General features: G+C 49.9%; 1 protein-coding gene across 2 annotated transcripts in view; it reads right to left on the bottom strand.

Annotated features, from left to right (window-relative positions):
• The window catches only part of ADCY5 (adenylate cyclase 5), a 160,561-nt gene that overhangs the window by 134,841 nt on the left and 5,547 nt on the right, over positions 1–20,173 (bottom strand). Inside the window, exon 1 of one of the 2 annotated variants that reach the window (XM_074404232.1) lies at positions 1,236–6,337. The exons of the other annotated variant lie outside the window; for it this stretch is intronic. Coding sequence (XP_074260333.1) covers positions 1,236–1,364 — 129 coding nt within the window. The 5' untranslated portion in view covers positions 1,365–6,337. Of the gene's footprint in view, positions 1–1,235; positions 6,338–20,173 lie in introns of those variants that run through there. 2 annotated transcript variants of the gene reach the window in all.

The following is a 20,173-nucleotide window of genomic DNA, read 5'->3' as shown; positions in this document are numbered from 1 at the left end:
GCAATGCTATCCTCAAGGAGCTCTCAGACTAATGAGCAGTACCTCTTTCTGTCCTCAGAGTTCCCAATCTGCTGGAACAAACCTCGTCCCTGCCTGCCCTGAGGGAACTCCCAGTCTGATGAGACATGGTGCTTGCCCTCAGGAACCCCTAGTCTGAAGGGGGAAATGCAGCCCCTGCCCTCAGTGAACTTCTAGTGCGATGGAAGGGACAAGCCCCTGCCCTCAAGAGCTCCCTGACACCATTCCAAAAGGCCTGTCACCAAGCCCCAAGGCAGAAGGGCCCTAGCAGACAGCGCCTGGCAGTTGGCAGTCCCTCTGCAGTAAGAATCCAGCCTCAGGAGCACAGTGTCTTCATGAGGCAGAGACGGTTCTCAGGTATGAGGAAAGACGGGCAGGGGAGGCTGGCTAGCTCGGTGGGAGAGCATAGGTGGCCACCCCAGGACTCAGCCCTGACACAGCATCTGCCTAGCCCCTGGTGTCCTTGAAGTGGCAGGGAACACCATTCCCATCTCTTCCACACACAGGCCAAGGCCCAGTAAGAGGCCTCAGGCAGGCTACAGAAAAAGATCCTGCTTTTCATTCTGTCCTCCCTCTCATTCCAGGCCGGCTTTGAGTGCTCCAATGCCAGGTGTGGAAGGGACATGGTGAGGCACCATCCCAAAGTAGATGGCTGGCCCTGGGACACGGAGACTGGAAGCCAGCATGAGGATTATCCTACGGCACCCAACTGTCTGTGCTATGCACATGCACAAGGGACCATGGGGACCAAGGGGTGGGTATTTGCCCTGAGATGGAATAGTGGGCAGGGCTGGGCACATGCTGCCCCTCGGCTCAGGCCTGTGCCTTCCCATGCCCTTTGCTCTCAGATGCTGAGAAAGACCCAAGCCTGCTCCTTTCGTGAGCAGAGTCCAGGGCTGTCCTCACTAGTCTGGGTGCTCTCTAAAGGCAGGTGCCAACTTTCCCTCCTCGAGAAGACAGGGGTTTGGCGAGGTCAGGCAGAGAAGCATTCCCTAGGGGAAGGAGAATGCTTTCCTATGTCCTAGCAGGGGGCGCTTAGAGGTCCCAGTTCCCCCTGCTGATTTCCCTGGAAAGACAGTTAAGACAGAATGCACAGTCCTCTCACAAAGGAGCCCTTCCCAGGGCTGAACACAAGTACAGCGAGGCCTTGGGGCTGGGGGCGTTTCTGCGGAGGCGGCTGCCTCCTGCCACCCCAACGGCCCTTCCTCCAGCCTTACCCAGGATGACTGTCCTCCTGACGGCTGCTTCTTCTCCACCTCATGTTCAGCCTGGAGAGTGCACACTGGCTTTTCTAATGGGCTCCAGGTTTGAAGGGGGTGTGTGTGTGCGTGTGTGTGCGCGCGCATATCAGTATGCCTGTGTGCCCATCTGTCCTGGGGAGCAATAATAGTTAATAAATAAGTGAATGGCAAAAATAGCCTCAAAGGAGCTGACAGGCAGAAGGCCAGAGCAGCCGGGCGTGGGGCCAGCACCCTGAAATGCCAAATGTTAATTTAGCCAAAAAGAAAAACAGGTCCATTTTGAGATTGCCTCCTTCAGCCAGGGTCAGGGTCTGCTGTGGCTTCTGGCGCATGGGCACAGCTCCTCCCCAGGTGTCCTGAGTGCAGCCCACGCGTGAGGGGCCCCTCTGAGTGTTAGGGTAACTGAGCGCTGCAGAGAGGGGCCCAGTCTGGTGCACACAAGGTTATGGATGGGCAGGAAGCCGGCAGACTGCTTCCCAGCAGTTCTCCAACCATCCACCCAGTTGGCCAGCTCTGTGTCCAGAGGAATGTTCTGGACATCATCACAACCTCATACCCCAGGCATGGGTCCTACCTCACCTAGATACTCACTTGGGGATTGGGCTCATTGTCCTGGTTATGTCCAGCCCTCCCCAAATCCCTTGGGTGTCTCATTTGATGTCTCAGCCCATCGCCACGTGCCACCTTCCCTGCAACAGGCCTCACAGGCTCAGAGCTCTCTCGGCACTGAGGCCTCTAGTGGTCTGTGGGTGGTTTCATTGTGCTCCACTGCACGTGTGCATGTCTTGATGAATTTACAGAAGGAAGCACACCTGGGAGAAGCAGCTGTCTAGCCCTCCTCTCTGGCCCAGCGGCCCCAGCCCTTTTGAAACCATCCACAGCTTATTTACCAGACCTTCTAGAGCAGTCCTCAGAAGGGATGCTGGTCACAGGGCTGACCTTGCCACAGCCTCAGCTGTGGTCCCTCAGCTGCAGTCACCCCCAGATTCCGGAGGACCTGGCCCAGCACACCCTCCAGTTCACACCACTCACTCCAGAGAGCCCTGGCCCCAGCTCACAAGCTGTTCCCAGTCAGGTTCTGGTGGCAGCCTGGCTCCTGGAAGGTCTGTGCTGATCACTTGGTAGCCAACAGCCAGAATAAGGACAGGGCCAGGGGAGGGTAAAACCCAAGGCCCAGGACCTAACCCTTCTTCCGCTTCTTTTTGGAGACAGTACAATTTTCTTCTCGCCTGTTTACTGCCATCCAAACATACAGGCAGTCCAGAGAAACACCAGCTCTCCTGGACTGTATGGGAATTTAAAAATACAAAGCATTCACATCTGGGACAGACCCCAGGTCATCTACTGAGAGCTTTGTACAGTCCCTGTGCTAAGTGCTCTGCCTACATCATCACTTGTAATGCTTCACACAGCCTTCTGGGGAGCTGGCATCAGGATATCCCATTTCATAGAGGAGAGCGCTAAGGCCCAGAAAGGGCAGGGCACTTGCCAAGGAAAAACACCCTGCAGCACGGGGGCGGACAGCAGTGAACAGGATAAAGTTCCTACCTGTAGGAGCTGACATTCTTTTTTTTCCTTTTTTTATCTTGAGACAGAGTCTCGCTCTGTCACCCAGGCTGGAGTGCAGTGGTGCGATCTCGGCTCACTGTAGCCTCTGCCTCCTGGGTTCCAGTGGTTCTCTTGCCTCAGCCTCCCGAGTAGCTGAGACTACAGGCATGCATCATCATACCAGGCTAATTTTTTTATTTTTAGTAGAGACAGGGTTTCCCCATGTTGGCATGGGCTGGTCTCAAACTCCTAGGAGACCTCAGGTGATCTGCCCATCTCAGCCTCCCAAAGTGCTGGGATTACAGGCACGAGCCACCATGACCAGCTAGAGCTGACATTCTAAAGAGGGTATGGACGGAAGGATGGCAAGGAATAAACACAAGAGTTAAGTATATACTTTGCCAGGCGGCCCTTGAGGAAGGACACTGTGTGGAGGTGGGCGTATGGGGCCTATAGTAGTGCTAGGAGCCCTGCTGGGGATTGAGGTGCCCTAGACACCAGGGTCCAAGGAATAAGGTCCTCAGAGGTACCCAGTGGAGGCTGGCAAGAGTGGGGGCTCCCAGGTCCCAGAGGGAGAAGCTAGGAGGTTGACTCTTCGGGTGCTTAACACCTGGATGAAGGCTGAACACTGGGAATTTGAAGGAAGGAGGCTGACACAGGATAGTTAAAGCCCCCCAAAAGGCGGAAGGCCCTTGAAACCTATCCAAGTCTCCTGGGGAAGAGGTGATATCTGATTCCCCAGAGGCTGGGGAGGGTCTCCTGGTTGGGGGACGTGAGGGACAAGTTTTAGTGCCATTGGTAACCAAGGCAGGAAGATGCTGATGGGCAGATGGGGGTCCCTGTGGCCCTAGCCCTCCAGCTCCCTCAGTGGGCCTTCTCCAGCCTCCCTGGGCAAGGGCAGCAGCCCCCACACCCATCAGTGGCCTCCAGGCTTTCCCTCTGTGGACCACCTCCATGCCTCGCCACTAGAGTCACCTTTCTAATCACACGTGGGACCACATCTACTCACTGCACACAGCTTTCTAGAAATCTCCTTTCCCTTCAAGAAATCCAAATGCCTTGGTGCAGAAGTCTAAGTACTTCCCATCCCAGTCCCACTTGCCAGCCTGCCTAGCCTTTGCCGCCATATTCCTTGTCACTCTCCCTGGCCCCTAGTTTAGTTTCTGGCCTCCATGTCCTCACTTCCACTGTCCCCTGTGTGAGGACTGCCATTTCCCACGTCTCTGCACATGGAAACCCCTATTCGTCCTCTAAGGTAGCTCAGAGAACACACAGAGTATCTTTTTTGCGAAGTCTCCTAGGACCCTCCACTGGACTTGGGAGATGGTGATGCCTAAGAGACTAGACCCCAGGCCCAGGCTGCCCAGTTGCTTGTGTGAGCATGGGCAAGTTACTTAACCTGCCATTCTCAATGTCCACATCTGCAAGATGTGGGTGACAATATCAGTGCTTACTTCACAGGACTACTGTGGAGATTAACAGTTAACAGAAGCACTTAAAACAAGGCTTGACACAGGCGGCACCATTTATAGGTTTGCTGTTGAGGATAGGGTTTGTGGCTTGTTCATCTTGATTTCTCAGTGCCTAACACACAGTAGATATGTGTTAAATAATTCAGTTATACAAACATTTAACACTGGCACCTAGGCAAAGAGAGAACCGATAATAACAAAATTAAAGTTAGGGATGAAGAGGAACTTTGCCTAGGGGCATGCTAGGTTCAAGCAGATGGAGGAACAGTGACTATGAGGATCAATGGACAGAGACCCATGTCTGCAGTCAAGGCTAGAAAGAAATATTTGAGAACCGTGCACCATCCAGCCTTGTGACTCTCTGCTTCTCCAGGTCTGTAGTACTTTTGTCCCCATAGCCCTCCCTGTCCAGGCCCCTGGAATGTTGTCCCTTATTTGACTCAAGGACACCCTTTACTGCATACACAGGCAGGACCTTCAGGGACCATCTGATCTTGCTATACAGATGGGGAAACTGAGGCATGGGTGGATGTCTTCTTGCCAGGACTTCCGTGCCTGCAACCATGCACTGTAGTGTAACAACCAGTATCCCTGCAGCCATCTGAAAATCGCTTTGTCTACCTCCTCTCTCTGGCTGTTGACATACATTCTGCTACCAGGCTGCTTCCTAGCTCCTGCTCTCTGGATTAGAGTGTCTATCTCCGCGCTCCCTTGTTTCCTCCAAAGCCTCTTCTAGCTCTGTCCTCTGAAAATCACCAGGCACAGGCTCAGCAGGAAGTTCCCCTCCACCCTCAATCTAACCATCATATTGCACCTTTCCTGAGCCTACCTCCTGATGCAGTGAACATAGAAACTTCTCTCGGAGGGGCCTGGCACGCCCCATCACTTCAGGGAAAGGAGAACCTGATAACTTCAACCCGCTCGCCCCCTGGGAAGAGCACTGGATGGCAAAACTGTATCCCAAGGACACATGCCTCTAATTTGGGGGGTGCCTATTTGGGATACAGATTCCTAGGCTCTACTCTAGACTCACTGGATCAGACTTTCCTGATGAGGGGCCCAGGAATCAAATTTTTAAACAGAGTTCCTGAGGAATTTTTACACACTCACGTTTGGGAGCTATTGGACTAGTAGTCAGAGTGTGAGCACTTAAGCCCCATCATATCCCTTTTATTGATTTATTTTTAAAATGGAGTCTCCCTCTCGCCCAGGCTGGAGTGCAGTGGCACAATCTTGGCTCACTGTAACCTCCATCTCCTGGGTTCAAGTGGTTCTCCTGCCTCAGCCTCCCGAGTAGCTGGGATTACAGATGTGCGTCACCACGCCCGGCTAATTTTTGTAGTTTCTTTTAGTAGAGATGAGATTTAACCATGTTGGCCAGGCTGGTCTCAAACTCCTGACCTCAGGTGATCCACCGGCCTCGGCCTCCCAAAGTGCTAGGATTACAGGTGTGAGTCACTGTGCCCGGCTATATCACTTTTTAACTGTGCAATCTTAAGCAAGTCACTTAGCTTCTCGAACCTCAATTTCCTTATTTATAAAAGGTTCTCATCTGAAGAAAAAAAGGTAATACCTAACTAATGTGAGATTATGAGGATCAGATGAGCTACTAAGTGTTCCGCACTGTGCCTGACACTCTGCATGTGATAAATGGTAGGGATTGGCAGTATTTTTATTGCCTATAATTTTTAGGCTAGGCATCTCCCAAAGGTAGATTTCCATCAGACTGAACATTCTGCAAGGACAGGGACAAAGCCTCCTGTTTCCTCTCCATGCCCAGAGCCCTAGGGGCTCGTTAGGACAGTGCACAGGCTGTGGCATGGAAAAGAAAGAGCTGCTGTTCCCAAAGACCCCTGGATGCCATGGTCCTCCCCACGCCTGGCTATTAGGATACTTCCAAATCCAGAGGGGACCCCAGAGAAAAGGAGGGTCCCCCCAACCCTGCCCCAGTGAGTGCATGTGCTCAGCCCTCCTCATCTGAGACCACAAAGCCTGCCTCTCCTCAGAGCAGAAGGCAAAGCAAGTTCCCTCATCTCAGAAGCATGCCCCACCCGCCCCCACCTGCCAATCAGGCAGCCTCCTGAAGGCTTCTTCACTCCAGCGGCCTGAAGTTCACGGAAACACAGAGGCTGCCACATTCACAAGTGACAGAGCAACAGAGCGAGGCGCCTTCCTCTAAAACCACCTGAAGAGCCCATCCTCAAAAGGGCAAGGGGCAGGTGTGGTCGGGGAGAGCAGATGGGAGAGTGTGGGCTGCACGTGCACCATCAGGGTGGTATATCCCACCTGTGTGACCAGCCCAGGCTTCTCAGCTTCTGAAAAACCCAATACTCTAAGAAACCGCGCTCTGCTGGGGAAGAGGCCACCCCACCCCACACCCATGTCCAACCCCAACTGTTCCTCCCCAGCTCACCTGTCCCCACCACTGACCCGGGGGTGGGGTGTGGACACCCAGCAGGAGTGCCCTCAAGGGCAGCTTGGCCTGGTAGGGAGTGAATGCCAGCCTCAGCCCTTCTCCCACCTCTCGACAAAGCCTGCAGATCGGCATCTCCTCCATTCCCCCACACCCTCAGCACAACCGCCCACACCTGCCCATGGAAAACACATGGACACCCTCTTCCTGCTCCACAAAGGAACCAGAGAGACCCAAGGGACATGGGATGGGCATTCCATAGCTTTCTGTTTCTTTAAAAGAAACTAGACCTGCTCCTTCAGTCCCTGGCTGAGGTTGACTTCCAGAAGACGCAGAAAGCAAAGAGCAAAAAGACTGGGGAATACAGGCTGGATTCAGTCTTACAGATCTGGACTTGCAGGGACAGGGCTCGCCTAGACACCATCGCATCCTTCAACGTGGCTCTCCACCACTCCACAAGGTCCCTAACAACCCAGGACGGAAGCAGAGACTGGTGTCTGCTTCCAGTTCAGGCCCAGAAGGAGTTCCCCACAGCACTGCCTGCCAGTGAAATTGCCCCGAGGCCTCGGAGGAGGAGGACCGCAATCAGCCCCACAGGCGTCAGGTGGGAAAGAAGCAAAGGCAGCAACACCCCGCGCAGGGAAGATGTCAGATGGTGACTAATGGGCTTTTCTAGGCCATTGTCACCAATGCTGGAGAAATATTCCACTTTAAAAATAAATGTAAAGCAAAATCCAAAATTAACTCTCCCCAGATAACCCCTTTCCAAAGAAAGACCACATCACAATCCACATGTGGCCATTCGTGGAGGATTTAACCCGAGGACATCTCCCTGTCTTGGCTAGGGATGCTTCCCAGGCCCCAATCCCAGTCCCACAACTGGTGCCTGCCAACCTTTTCAGTCCTCAGACAGACCCCAACTTCATCTGCTTCTCTGTTCTCCCATAGGCTGGACATGCAGCAGAAGGGTCCTTGCCTTTCTTGCCCTGATCTAAAGGTGCTAGAAAATAACTGACCACACAGTGGATGGGAAGGAAACCTTCTGAGGGTACAAGCTCCATCCTTTCCTCACCCCGCACATCACCCTTTATTTTCCTAGTTTTGGCCACACATGCCAACAACAAACGCATATGGAGAGTTGCCAGCTACATAATTCCGCGCTTCTCATGCACTACAAAAATGAAGAAAAAGTACTAGCGCTGGACTAACACTGCTACTTACCTGTTGAGTAACTTGGATCAAATTCATTTATCCAGCCGGCAGCTATTTATTGAGCATCTACTACAGATGCTTCTAGTTTACAGTGGAGTCAGAGAGACTCACAAAGACTAATAAACACTGCTGAGGGTCTTAAGGCCACAGGTGTTTGTGCAATTTCTCCCTACTGAAAAGTGAAATATCACATCCACCTACTCAGGAGGCTGAGGCAGGAGGATCACTTGAGCCCAGGAGTTCAATGCTGTAGTGTGCTATGATCATGCCTGTGAATAGCTACCGTACTCCAACCTGAACAACAGAGCAAGGCTCTGTCTCTCTAAAACAACCTACCAACCAACCAAGAGAGAGGAGGGAAGAGTTAATAGAGTTAATATTTGACCAATCAATAGGCATTTGTTTGTAGCTAACAAGCCTTCAGAAATGTTGAGTGAGGTTTGCTGCTCTGCTAAGATGGTCAGTCTATCATTAGCCATGTGTAACAGTCATTTCCTAAAATATTCCTACAGTTATTATAGCACTGCACTAAGCCACTTATCTAGCCACATTTGGGGTTAATTGCTGGTGATAAGAGCAACATAAATATACTAAGCCACAGCCTTGCCTGACAAGGTTTTAATGCCAACCACCAACCAAGTTTTCTTCCCCTCTTACACGCCTGTAATCATTTTTAGTGGCTATCACTCTTTACTGAATCACCACAATAAACCCTTTAGATATGAACAACTTGCCCTTCGATACAGTCATATATCAGACTCAGTGTTATCACATGACCCCTCCGCCGATGAGGGAGCCTCAAGGCAGCAGCTCTCAATCTGGCACACATCAGATCACCCAGAGCGTTACAAAATGCTGATGCCCAGCCACCGCCGGGGTGCCTGGACACTGGGATTAGGTGAAAGCTCCTTGACATGCCTTCACTTCCCACACCTTAAGCTCTGACTGAGTCCTTGAGGTTAACCCACCCAGAAAGCCAAAGTCTCAGCCCTGGGCATTCAAGGTGAAAAACTGAGGCTGACACATGCACCATAATACATGGCAATAAACTACAAGGAAGTTGATAAGGCACCGTGGGAACTGCTATTTCCTGGGACTGCTTTTAAAAGAATGAAGAATCCTTTTTGGAATTTGTGTACTGATCCACACTCATATGTACTATCCTTCAATACGCCCAGGAATTTGACTCTTGTGGAGTCTATAAGGTCCTCCTGCATCTTAACAGCTGCAAAGAAAGACGCGGGAAGGGGGCAGCGCGCAGGCAAAGACTCCAGAAGAAAGACGGGAAGAAGAGAAGGAGCCGGGTAGAGGGAGAGGAAAATGTGGCAACACAGCCCTTCCCAACACCACCTGACAGCGCAGCGGGGGATCCCAGAAAGGGAGAGGAGATGAAAACCAGTGTTTTCTATTGTTTTACTTATTTCTATTTATTTATTTTTATTTAGGTAGGATCTTGCTCTATGCCCAGGCTGGAGTGCAGTGGCACAATTACAGCTTACTACAGCCTTGACCTCCTGGGCTCCAGTGGTCCTCTTGCCTTGTGCTCCTGAGTAACTGGGACCACAGGTCCATGCCACCATGCCTGGCTAAGTTTTTTATTTTATATAGAAACAAGGCCTTGCTATGTAGCCCAGGCTGGCCTCGAACTCCTGGCCTCAAGCAGTCTTCCTGCCTCTGCTTCCCAAAGTGCTGGGATTACAGGTGTGAGCCACCCACTGTGCCCAGCTGAAAACCAGTGTTTTCTAAGGCAGGGCCCACACACAAGGAAGAGAGGTGGGGCTTTGGTAGGGGAGATGCTAGCCCAAGGAGGAAGCACCTAGAGAGACCCCTTCCTGCCAAAGTCAGAACTCCTGTGGAACCTGGGAATGGGCACTATCTGCCTTCTTCTTGCAGTGTTTGGCAAGTAGGGATCTAAAAATCAGTAACATTCAGTAACTATTTGGGGATTGAAACAGACAAGATCCCTGCTCTCAGAGAGCCAACAGTCCAGTGGAAAGACACATAAACAAGCCTTTCAAGAAAAATTACAAACCAGTGTAAGTGCTACAGAGAAAAAGAAGGGGATGTTTCTAATTTAGATTCACGGTGTCAGATGCCACAAAGACAGGCAGGGCCCCAGAGGAGTGCAAGCCCACATTGCTCACCCAGGGTTCAGCTCAGGCCCCTGTCCCTCTGCAGCCTGCTCAGCTGAGATGCCAGAGCCAAGACATTTCCCAGCTGGCATCACCTACAGGGAGCCAGTCAAGGGGGCAGATGGATTCCTTCCACTCAGCGTGGCGAAATGCTTACAGGAAAGGGACTTGGCCAGAGGAAGACTGGGGACTAGGGCACATTAACTGAACACACAAACAGCCTTCCCATCCCCAAAAGAAAATGTGAAAATAAAATCTCAAAGATCCACTTAGCAAACAGGTTTCATTTTCCTTTAGTTTTCTTGAGAAGAGCAACAGGAACAGAAGTGGATCTGGAGCACAGCTAAAGGATGCTGGGGCATTTCTTGGGGTGTGAATGGTGCTGGGGAACTGGGCTTTAGAGATGCCCTAGAAACGCTCTAGTAAGCACCAAGCTTCGTATCTACTGAATGCTACTCTACAGAGAGAGCCAGGGTCCGACTTCCAGGGCTGTACCAAGGGGATGATCCTGAGAGGTCCCCAGCAGCCTCCTCCCTTCCCTCCCCATCCCACTTATGCCACCAGAAGACAGGCTATGCAGCAGCCTCACCCCAGAGCTGAGCAATCATAACATCACTTCAGACCCCTCTTCTGGGTCTCAGTTCCTACTCAGTCATCCATAAAACCACTCAGGAGCTCTTCACAGGTAAACAGTTGATCCCAGCTGCCCCCTAAACAAACACTTCAGCACAGCCCCAATGCAGGCTCAGGAAATGACAACCCATCTAATGCCCATCTGAGCCAGACACCATGAGGAAAAGAGGGCCATCACAAATAAAAAGCCATGCATTCCAAAACCAAACTGAGACAACTGCCTGAGAGCAGCTGGGCCCTCCACACAGCTTCTGAAAGCACCACCTAGCATGGCCCTAACAGTGAAAAGAACACTGGGTTTAGAGTCAGAGGTCTGAATGTGTACAGCAGCTCCTGAGTTAACTAACTGGCATTGTGACCCGAATGGGGTCAGTTCACCTCTACGAGCCTCTATTTCCTCCTCTCCAAAACCACATCATCATAGGTCTGTAACCTACCTCACAGCTTACAGAGTGTTCTCGCCTGCATTAACCTGTTTTAGGTACCCAGGAACAGACCCAGTATATCAGGAATCTATCATCTCCAGTGTATACAGGAGAGAAAAGGGACTGGAAAGAGCTTAGGGTAACTCAGCCAGGATTACACACAGTCAGGGTTGTTGTCTCCTGGGCCTCCAGGCCCCAAAGCCAGTGGTTGTCTCATTTCAACACGTCACTTCCTCAGAACTGCCATGAGAAGCAAACGAGATCACACATCAACAAATCCTTGTCACCTAAAAAATGCTAATTAAATATAAAGGCATTTGAGCCTTTTGGCTGGTATTTGAACCACTGTCTAGTCCAGGTCTCAACCTTAGGAATGCCCAAGTCTCATCCTGAGAAATTAATATAAATGGTCTGGGGTGGGCCTTGCTAAGGTATATTTTCTTTTATTCTTCTTTTTATTTTTTTTAAATCATTTCAGTCTTAAGGTTATACCTGAAGTTAAGGTACATTTTCAAAACTCCCCAGGGGAGGCCGGGCATGGTGGCTCACGCCTATAATCCCAGCACTTTGGGAGGCCGAGGCGGGTGGATCACGAGGTCAAGAGATCGAGACCATCCTGGTCAACATGGTGAAACCCCGTCTCTACTAAAAATACAAAAAATTAGCTGGGCATGGTGGCACGTGCCTGTAATCCCAGCTACTCAGGAGGCTGAGGCAGGAGAATTGCCTGAACCCAGGAGGCGGAGGTTGCGGTGAGCCGAGATCGCGCCATTGCACTCCAGCCTGGGTAACAAGAGCAAAACTCTGTCTCAAAAAAAAAAAAAAAAAAAAAAAACTCCCCAGGGGATTTAAAGGTATGCCCAGGATAGGAAATCTCTGGTCTATAGCCCTCCCTTCCCCTTTCTCGCTCCACTACCCATATGACCACCCTAATCTTAACCCTAACAGACCATGCAGGATGAAACAGGGATGCTCAAAAGGACCTGGACCCAGGTCTCCCAGGAATATGTGACAATCCCCTCTCTGGCAAGGGTCCTGTTTCACTTTTTTGGGTATATGCCACACCTGTAGGAGCTTAGTAAGTGAGCACTGAGGCCGGGCGCAGTGGCTTACACCTGTAATCCCAGCACTTTAGGAGGCCAGGGAAGGGGGACTGATTGAGGCTAGGAGTTCAAGACCAGCCTAGGCAACATAGTGAGATCCCATCTCTACAAAAAATACAAAAATTAGCTGGGCCTGGAGGCGCATGCCTGCAGTCCCAGCTACTTGGGAGGCTGAAATGGAAGAATCACCTCAGCCCAAGGAGGTCAAGGCTGCAATAAGCCGTGACTACACCACTGCACTCCAGCCTGGGCAACAGGAAAGACCCCGTCTTGAGAAAGCAGTCAATCAATCAATCAATAAAAAGCAGTGAATTGAACTCAACTGAGTTTTAGATGCTTGAGCACAGTGGTCTGGGCTGGTTCCACCTGAGTAGTAGTGCCAAAACTAGAGAAACGCTGAAGAGAGACTGCCTCCAAAGACAAGGTCCCTGTACACTCCAGTAGAAGATTTAACCAATGACTGAGTCCTCCACTGACCGAGAGATGTCACAGCCTCTCCAGGAAGCTGGCAAGCCCTTTAGTCAGCACACAACATCTTTCAGACCTGCATGAAATGCCCCAAATCAAGAGTCTTTGTTTCTCATCCTAAGAAAACCGGTTTTTTTTTTTTTTTTTTTTTTTTAAGGTCATAAGTTCTGCTGCCACCTTATAACAGTAGCTTAGAAACCTGAAGACAGGTCAGAGCATAAATGAGAAAGGGCACAGAAAGCCACACATTTTTAAGAAGCAAAAATTCAGCTGGGCATGGTGGCTCATGCCTGCAATCTCAGCACTTTGGGAGCCCAAGACAGGCGGATTGCTTGAGCCCATGAGTTCAAGACAAGACTGGGCAAGCTGACAAGATCCCATTTTTATTAAAAAAAAAAATTACAAAAAATAGTTGGGCATGGCGTTGCATGCCTGTAGTCCCTGCTACTCGGGAGGCTGAGGTGGGAGGATTACTTGAGCCCCAGAAGCAGAGGTTGCAGTGAGCCAAGATCACACCACTGTACTGCAGCCTGTGCAACAGAGTAAGACCCTGTCTCAAAGTAAAAATTCAAAAAAAGTAGTATGTCTTTTAAAAAACTGTCTTTTGGCCAGGTGTGGTGGCTCACACCTGTAATCCCAGCATTTTGGGAGGCTGAGGCAGGCAGATCACCTGAGGTCAGGAGTTTGAGACCAGCCTGGCCAACATGTCAAAATCCCGTCTCTACTAAAAATACAAAAATTAGCTGGCCATCGTGGTGCATGCCTGTAGTCCCAGCTACTTGGGAAACTGAAGCAGGAGAATCACTTGAACCCAGGAGGTGGAGGTTGCAATGAGCTGAAATCATGCCACTGCACTTCAATCTGGTTAACACAGCGAGACTCTATCTCAAATAATAATAATAATAATACAATTAAGTTAAAAAATTAAAAATAAAGTAAAAACTGTATTTTAAATTTCATATAATTTCTCAAGTCCAGCAATCAATCAGCTGTTGATAAGCACCTGCTATCAAACGGAAGAAAGGGGCCCAAGGCAGGACCAGGGCTCCAAGTTAGCTATGGAGGTCTGCACCTCATGCATTTTGTCCTTAGAAAGCAGCCTCCCTGCCTCCATGGTGTTCAAGTCAGACTTGGGTTAGAATGCAAGATTCTCCACTTTCTGGTCGGATTCCCCTAGAAAAAGCTGAGACAAGGATTTGAGTACAAGTAACTTTTCTCAGAGGTGACCCTGGGAAACAGAAGGAGAGTAGAGGAGTGGAGAAATGAGAAAAGAAGGGAAAAAAGCCCCTAAAAAGAAGAGTGTGTTATCAAGCCTATAACTACTGTGAGCCACGAGAGATTAACCCTTCTTCTAGAGAGCTCTGGGAGACCATGCAGAATGCCAGCCTTAGAATGAGAATCCCCCAACCCCGAGGTCAAACGAGCTAGGACATCTGTCTACTACTGCCCAACACCCACTGGTCGACAGCTGCTCTTGGTGGGTAACTCCCTGGCACTTCTGACTGACCCTATCAGCAGGCCCCAAGGTTGAAGGCCAGAGAAAACCCTCAGGTTCTAGAAGCTGGAAGTCTGGCTGGCATGAGTAAAAGGTACATGCCCAGGGGATAGGGGCAGGGTGCTGAACCATCTGTCACAGGCTTGCTGTGTGACCTTGGGGGAGTTACTTACCTTCTCTTAACCCAGCTTTTGGAGTGGTGTAAAATAAAAAAAAAGAGGATAAAAAATGTCTTCCTCGTAAGGGTGACATGAAGATTAGATGAGGTCATACATGGAAGGGATGAGCTCAGTGCCAGGTTTGCAGTAAAGACTCGATATGGCTATTGGTTATCCTCAATATGCTTAATGAGCTTCCTCCTTTTGGAGCGTGGGGATGGGAAAGAAACATTTGGAAAAAGCTGATCTGGACGGGTCCCTCACTACTTCACCATGGGCAGCCATGCACTCAATGCCTGAAGCAAAAGTTCCAGAAAGACATTCAAGGGACCCCAAGTCCACCAAGGGTCATTGTGCAGAAGCCCTATGTGTTACTAAGTCTAATGACAGCACAAAATTCCTAAAAGAAACTGAGGCAAGATAAAGGAGGCATTCCCTTAGTCCCTGCCAGCCCCCTCAATTTATGTTATAAAGGATTTCTGACCCAGATGGAGACTGAGACTTGAAAGCAGGCAGCAGGCCGCAGGCCGGTGCAGTCTAAGTAATCTTCCTGAGGGAGGAAAGCCACCAAATGCCCCCATCTAGATGCCTTCGGGTCGGCCTGGCCCAGAGGCCAGGGGCGAGATGTTGAGAAACTTCAAGGCTCCTCCCAGCCCCTGAAAAAGTGCGTCCTAACAAACACTAATGCCCTCCCTACAATAGGTTCCTTCGGAAAATGCTGCTGGAATCAAATGTGTCTGAAAAAGGCTTCATGCCATATCCCCCTCTTGGAAAATTCTTATACCTATTACATATTAAAAGCTTTAATGCCTAAGAATTCTTTAACCCAATATTTCCTAAATTTATTTGACACAGGCAGTATCTGTGTAAAACAGTCCCCCTCTAACCTCAGTTTTGCCTTTCATGGTTTCAGTTACCCACGGTCAACCATGGTCTGAAAATATTCAATGGAAAATTCCAAAAATAAGTAATTCCTAACTTTCAAACTGTACACCATTCTGAGTAGCATGATGAAATCTCCCTGTTCTGCTTGGCCCTGCCCAGGATATGAATATCCCTTTGTCCAGCAGATCCACGCTCAACATGCTACTCACCCGCCGTAGCTGGCTTAGTTATCAGATCAACTCTTACAGTGCTGCAGTGCTTAAGGAACCCTTGTTTTACTTAATAATGTCCTCAGAATACAAGCGTAGTGATACTGGCAGTTCAAATATGCCAGACAGAAGCTCTAAAGCACTTTCTTTGTTTTTTATTTATTTATTTATTTTGAGACAGGGTCTCTTACTTTGCCACCCAGGAGGGAATACAGTGGCATGATCACAGCTCCCTGCAGCCTTGACCTCCAAGGCTCAAATGATCCTTCCACCTCAGCCTCCAGGTAGCCAGGATTATAGGTGTGTGCCGCCACACCTGACTAACCTTTTTAAAAAATTTTTTGCAGAGCAGGGGTCTCACTAGGTTGCCCAGGCTGGTCTCAAACTCCCAGATTCAAGCAATCCTCCCACCTCAGGCCCCCCAAGGGCTGAGATTACAGGCATGAGGCACTGTGCCCAGCCCCTAAAGTGCTTTCTTTAAGGAAAAATGTAAAAGTTCTCAACTTAATAAGGAAATAAAAAAATCATATGCTGCAGTTGCTAAGATCTACGTACGGTAAGAACAAATCTTCTATCTGCGAAACTGTGGACGGTATATCATCAAAACTGTTCTGCTGTATTATTATTGTTAATCTCTTACTGTGACTAATTTATAAATTAAACTCTATCATAAGTATAGATACACAGAAAAAACATAGTGCATATAGGGTTTGGTACTATCCATGATTTCAGGCATCCACTGGGGGTCTTAGGCTATATCCCCCTCAGATAAGGAGGGACTACTGTATGTGAGACATCTATGAACAGCCCTCCAAGGGCACACTTAGTGGAAGAGCCTGAGCTGAAGGCGGTACTGAGAGCTACAACCCATCATCTTGGCAACCCTATGGCCTAGCACAGTGCCTAGGACATGGTAAGCACCTAATAAATGATTGTTATCCGAACAATTAGGGAGAAGGCTGAAAGAACGACTTAATGATGGTTTTCAAATCTGTGAAGTGATATAGTATCAGCAGTGCCAGGCAACAGCTCTCTGTTTCTAAGAAGGCACACATTTTAAATTGCAGCAGGAGGGATTTTGGAAGCCCTGCTCAGAGTTTAGGATTACAACCCACCAAAATAGGCTTCCAAGCCGAGCTGCGTCGCTTCCTTCTGTGGAGGTGTTGGTCTAGCACTTCGGCAGAGCCTAGAGTCTGCGTGCAGACGTCCACCCACCCCACCACCCATTCATTCACTCGCTTGTTCATTCAAATCCTCACTGAGCACCTACTGTGTGCTGAGCCCTAATGGAGGAAAGGCACTGGGTCCCTCAGAACCCCTTCCAAAGCCAAGTGGGACCTCAGTGAGTTCTGTGATAAAGCCCAGGGAGCCCTGAAGGGGAAGGAAGAGGGGGCCGTGAAAGTGTGAGGTCAGGAAGCCTCAAGCCCAGATGCAGCAGCTCATAACCTGACCACAGCAAGAGGTAATGGGCAGGGAGAGGGGGCCTATTACAGTTTCACACTAACACATGAGGCTGGCCTAAGGAATAAAGCCTCTACTGTCTCCTTGTGCTTGTTTGTCTACCCTCCGCTTTCTCTTGTGACCATATCTCATTGTTTCCAGAGAACAGCCCTGCCCCCACTTCCAAGTCCTTCCCCTCCCCATACTCACAGTTCCAATCTCCTCTTCCTTTCTTTAAGGCACACTCCCCTTCCTTCCCACCACCTCAGAATTCCTCCCTATCTCGTCCCCGTCTTGTTCCTCCACCCCCTGACTTCCTCATTCTCCACACTCTATACCATCCCTTCCGGCTCTGGGATGTCAGTGGCTTTCATATCCACTAACCAGACGAATGAATAAAGCACAAGTCAAACGTAGGCCTATTTCTACTAACCTCCCCCTCAAAAGGTGAGCTACAGATTGTCTTGCCTGAAAAAGGACTGGGGCAAGGAACAAGAGAGTAGTCCAGGGCTGAGCATCCCTCTCATCGTGTTTTACCACCACCATGACCCAATCGCCTTCCAGATCTGCTTCTGTAAGTTAGTATACACTCACCAGCCCGACCTGGATGCCTCCCAACAAGTCTGCAGGTAAGCACTGATTGTGCTTCCTTTAAACAGGGGCTGAGATGGGCATGATAACAGGACACCTTGGTGGACTTTACAAGGTCTTGCCACACTGTTGCAAGACACCCAAAGAATTCCAGGCTTAGGTGTAACTGGAGCACTCATCTTGGCCAATGATGCCAGACTTAAGAGCTGATCATCAAAATCACCTGGGGAGCCTTGACAATCAGCTCCAAGCTGTTTTAAACAGAGATCCATTCCCAGGCCCCGCCCCAGACCTTTGGAAGTTGTACCTTCCCAGTGGGGCCTGAGAATCTGGATTTTTCAAAAACTTCCCAGGTGATTTTGATAAGCCAAAGTTAACCATCAATGATGCAGTCAGTGATGCATCCAAACTTCCACCAAGCAGTCAATTTCCTTAGTAACAAGTCTAGGAGGTAGCCGTCCAGTCTCCACTTGAATACCTCCACTGACAGAGAGCTGGCTACCCCAAGAGGCACCTGGATTGGCTGCTGCAACCCCAATGGCTAGAAAGGTATCACCTACCTATAACTGAGACCTGTCTACTACTTCCACCCATTTGCCACAAGCCTACCCTTGGGAGCAGCAGAAAATAATTTAGTTCCTCTTCTAATGTCTGAAAACAGGGATCCCAGCAATAACACCTTGCCCTTCACATTAGGTTTTCTTATCTGATACGACATGCTCTTCTCCCAGATAAATATCCTCCATTCTCTCAAATGAGTCCCCTTACAAAACTAATCATTCTCCTTTGAATTCTAGAATCAGAGGCCATCGTATTTCAGACCAGGCCTCAATCCTCTGATGAACTGGATAAGACTGTAAACCTAACCAAGATTCTATGGGCATTTTCTAATAGCCACTCCAAAATGCAGGCTTACGTTATGCTCACTGTCCACTAACTAGAAACCCCCAGATTTTCTTCACAATGCTGTAAAGAGAAATCTTCCCTGTCCTACATTTGGATATTGCCTTAAGGAGGAAAAAAAAAAAAAAAAAAAAAAAAAAGGCAGGGCTTTCCAATTTTGTATTTGGGAGCAGAATGAATGCTGATCCTGCCTTCCATGAGCCAGCTACCCTCATCTGATAAGCATGGATGAGAGAAGGATGCTAGGGCCTCACTTACATAACTGTACCCAAAGGATTTACGAGCACCATCATGTTGAAGCACCCAGAGCAAACTTTTCATTCCCAGAACAGGCTACGCTCCTGGGAAACACATGACTGCAGACTGCACCCACCACAAGATAAAGTTAACTGAAGTAGCAAGCAGGCAACCATGGACAGGAAGGCACCCAGCAAGAGGCTGCACCATCAAGGGAGACTCCCTCCTCGGGTCCCTGTTTGGTGAGGACCAAGGTGGCAGTTCCATTCACACCTCTCAGGGGAGAGGAGGCCTGGGCCAAGCAGGGGCCACCACCCTGTGCGTGCTCCAGGTGCACCCCTCTCCCTGCCCCATGAGGGGGACTCGTGGCCAGAGCTTGAATGCACAGGAGAGTTCCTATCCAAGCTTTCTACACTGATTTTGAAACTCTCTGCAGGGTTGTGACAGGGTTTAAGGCATCATCCATGTCCTCTTTACAGACAAACATGAGCGCACTGTTCTGTGCTCCACAGCACACAGTCCTCATGCTCCTGCTGCAGACAAACACTTAGACTGAATTCTTAACAGTGAACATTCCTGCAAATGCAGCAGCTGGGCAGTCTGCTCCTCCGCTGAGACTCCGCCATTCCTGAAGCCCTCCCCCAGAGATCAAGACACCTTAGGAATCTAGAAGATGACCCCACCCCAGCCACTTCTGCTCCCCTCCACATCTGCTCCCCTCAAAAACCCCCTCCTAACTTCTAGAGAAAGAGGCAATCTAAAAAACAATCAGCAAATATGATCAGCAAATACAGTCAGCCTTGAAGCAAGATAAGCAGACCCTCCTCCACTCCAAACCCAAAGCCAACCCCCAACCCCAGCCTGCTGCTGTGCTGGGGTTAAGCTTGCTGGTTAAGTTCACCACAACCAAATGTCTTCTATCCAGAAATGCAGGTGACAGGGGAAGTAACTGGTGGCAGACAATTCCTGGGCCTGTGGGTGACAGTGTGTCTTCTTCCACACCACCCAGCATCTCACATGGGGCAGCCAGAGTGACCCACCAGAGAGGCATCTGGGCCAAGTTCCAGAACAAGGTGGCAGCTCTTCAGCAGGGCTCACTGTGCTGCTGAGCAGGTGGGTATCAGGAAAGCTCCTTGAAAGAGAAGAAAGGGACTCCATGGATCAGAAGAGCCCCAGGTACTTCCCTAGGGAGCCAGAGGTCAAGAACCATCAAGGCCCAGGACCAAAAAAGCAAACGGCCAGGGGAAGCCAACTACCAGCCAAGAATAAACAGGAAAGGGCTGCCATGATCTCCCTTCAAAGTTAACACAAAGGCTTCCCAAGGCCATGTCTACCACCTGGGTCAGCCTTGTGCCAGATAGACAGATGCGCACATGCGCTCTCTCTCTCTCTCTCTCTCTCTCTCTCTCACACACACACACACACACACACACACACACACACACGCACATACCCCTGGGCAGCCACAGCCTTGCTTCTCAGTCCACATCCCCACCCCCACCATTCCCTTGCCTCCTCGCTACAGACACATGTGCTCACAGTCACAGAATTTCACCCACACAGCGCCTGTGCCTTTCTGATCACTAGAAC

Source organism: Saimiri boliviensis, chromosome 8 (genome assembly GCF_048565385.1).
Source record: "Saimiri boliviensis isolate mSaiBol1 chromosome 8, mSaiBol1.pri, whole genome shotgun sequence".
In the NCBI taxonomy this organism is placed as follows: domain Eukaryota; kingdom Metazoa; phylum Chordata; class Mammalia; order Primates; family Cebidae; genus Saimiri; species Saimiri boliviensis.
This window is presented reverse-complemented; position numbering and strand designations above follow the sequence as displayed.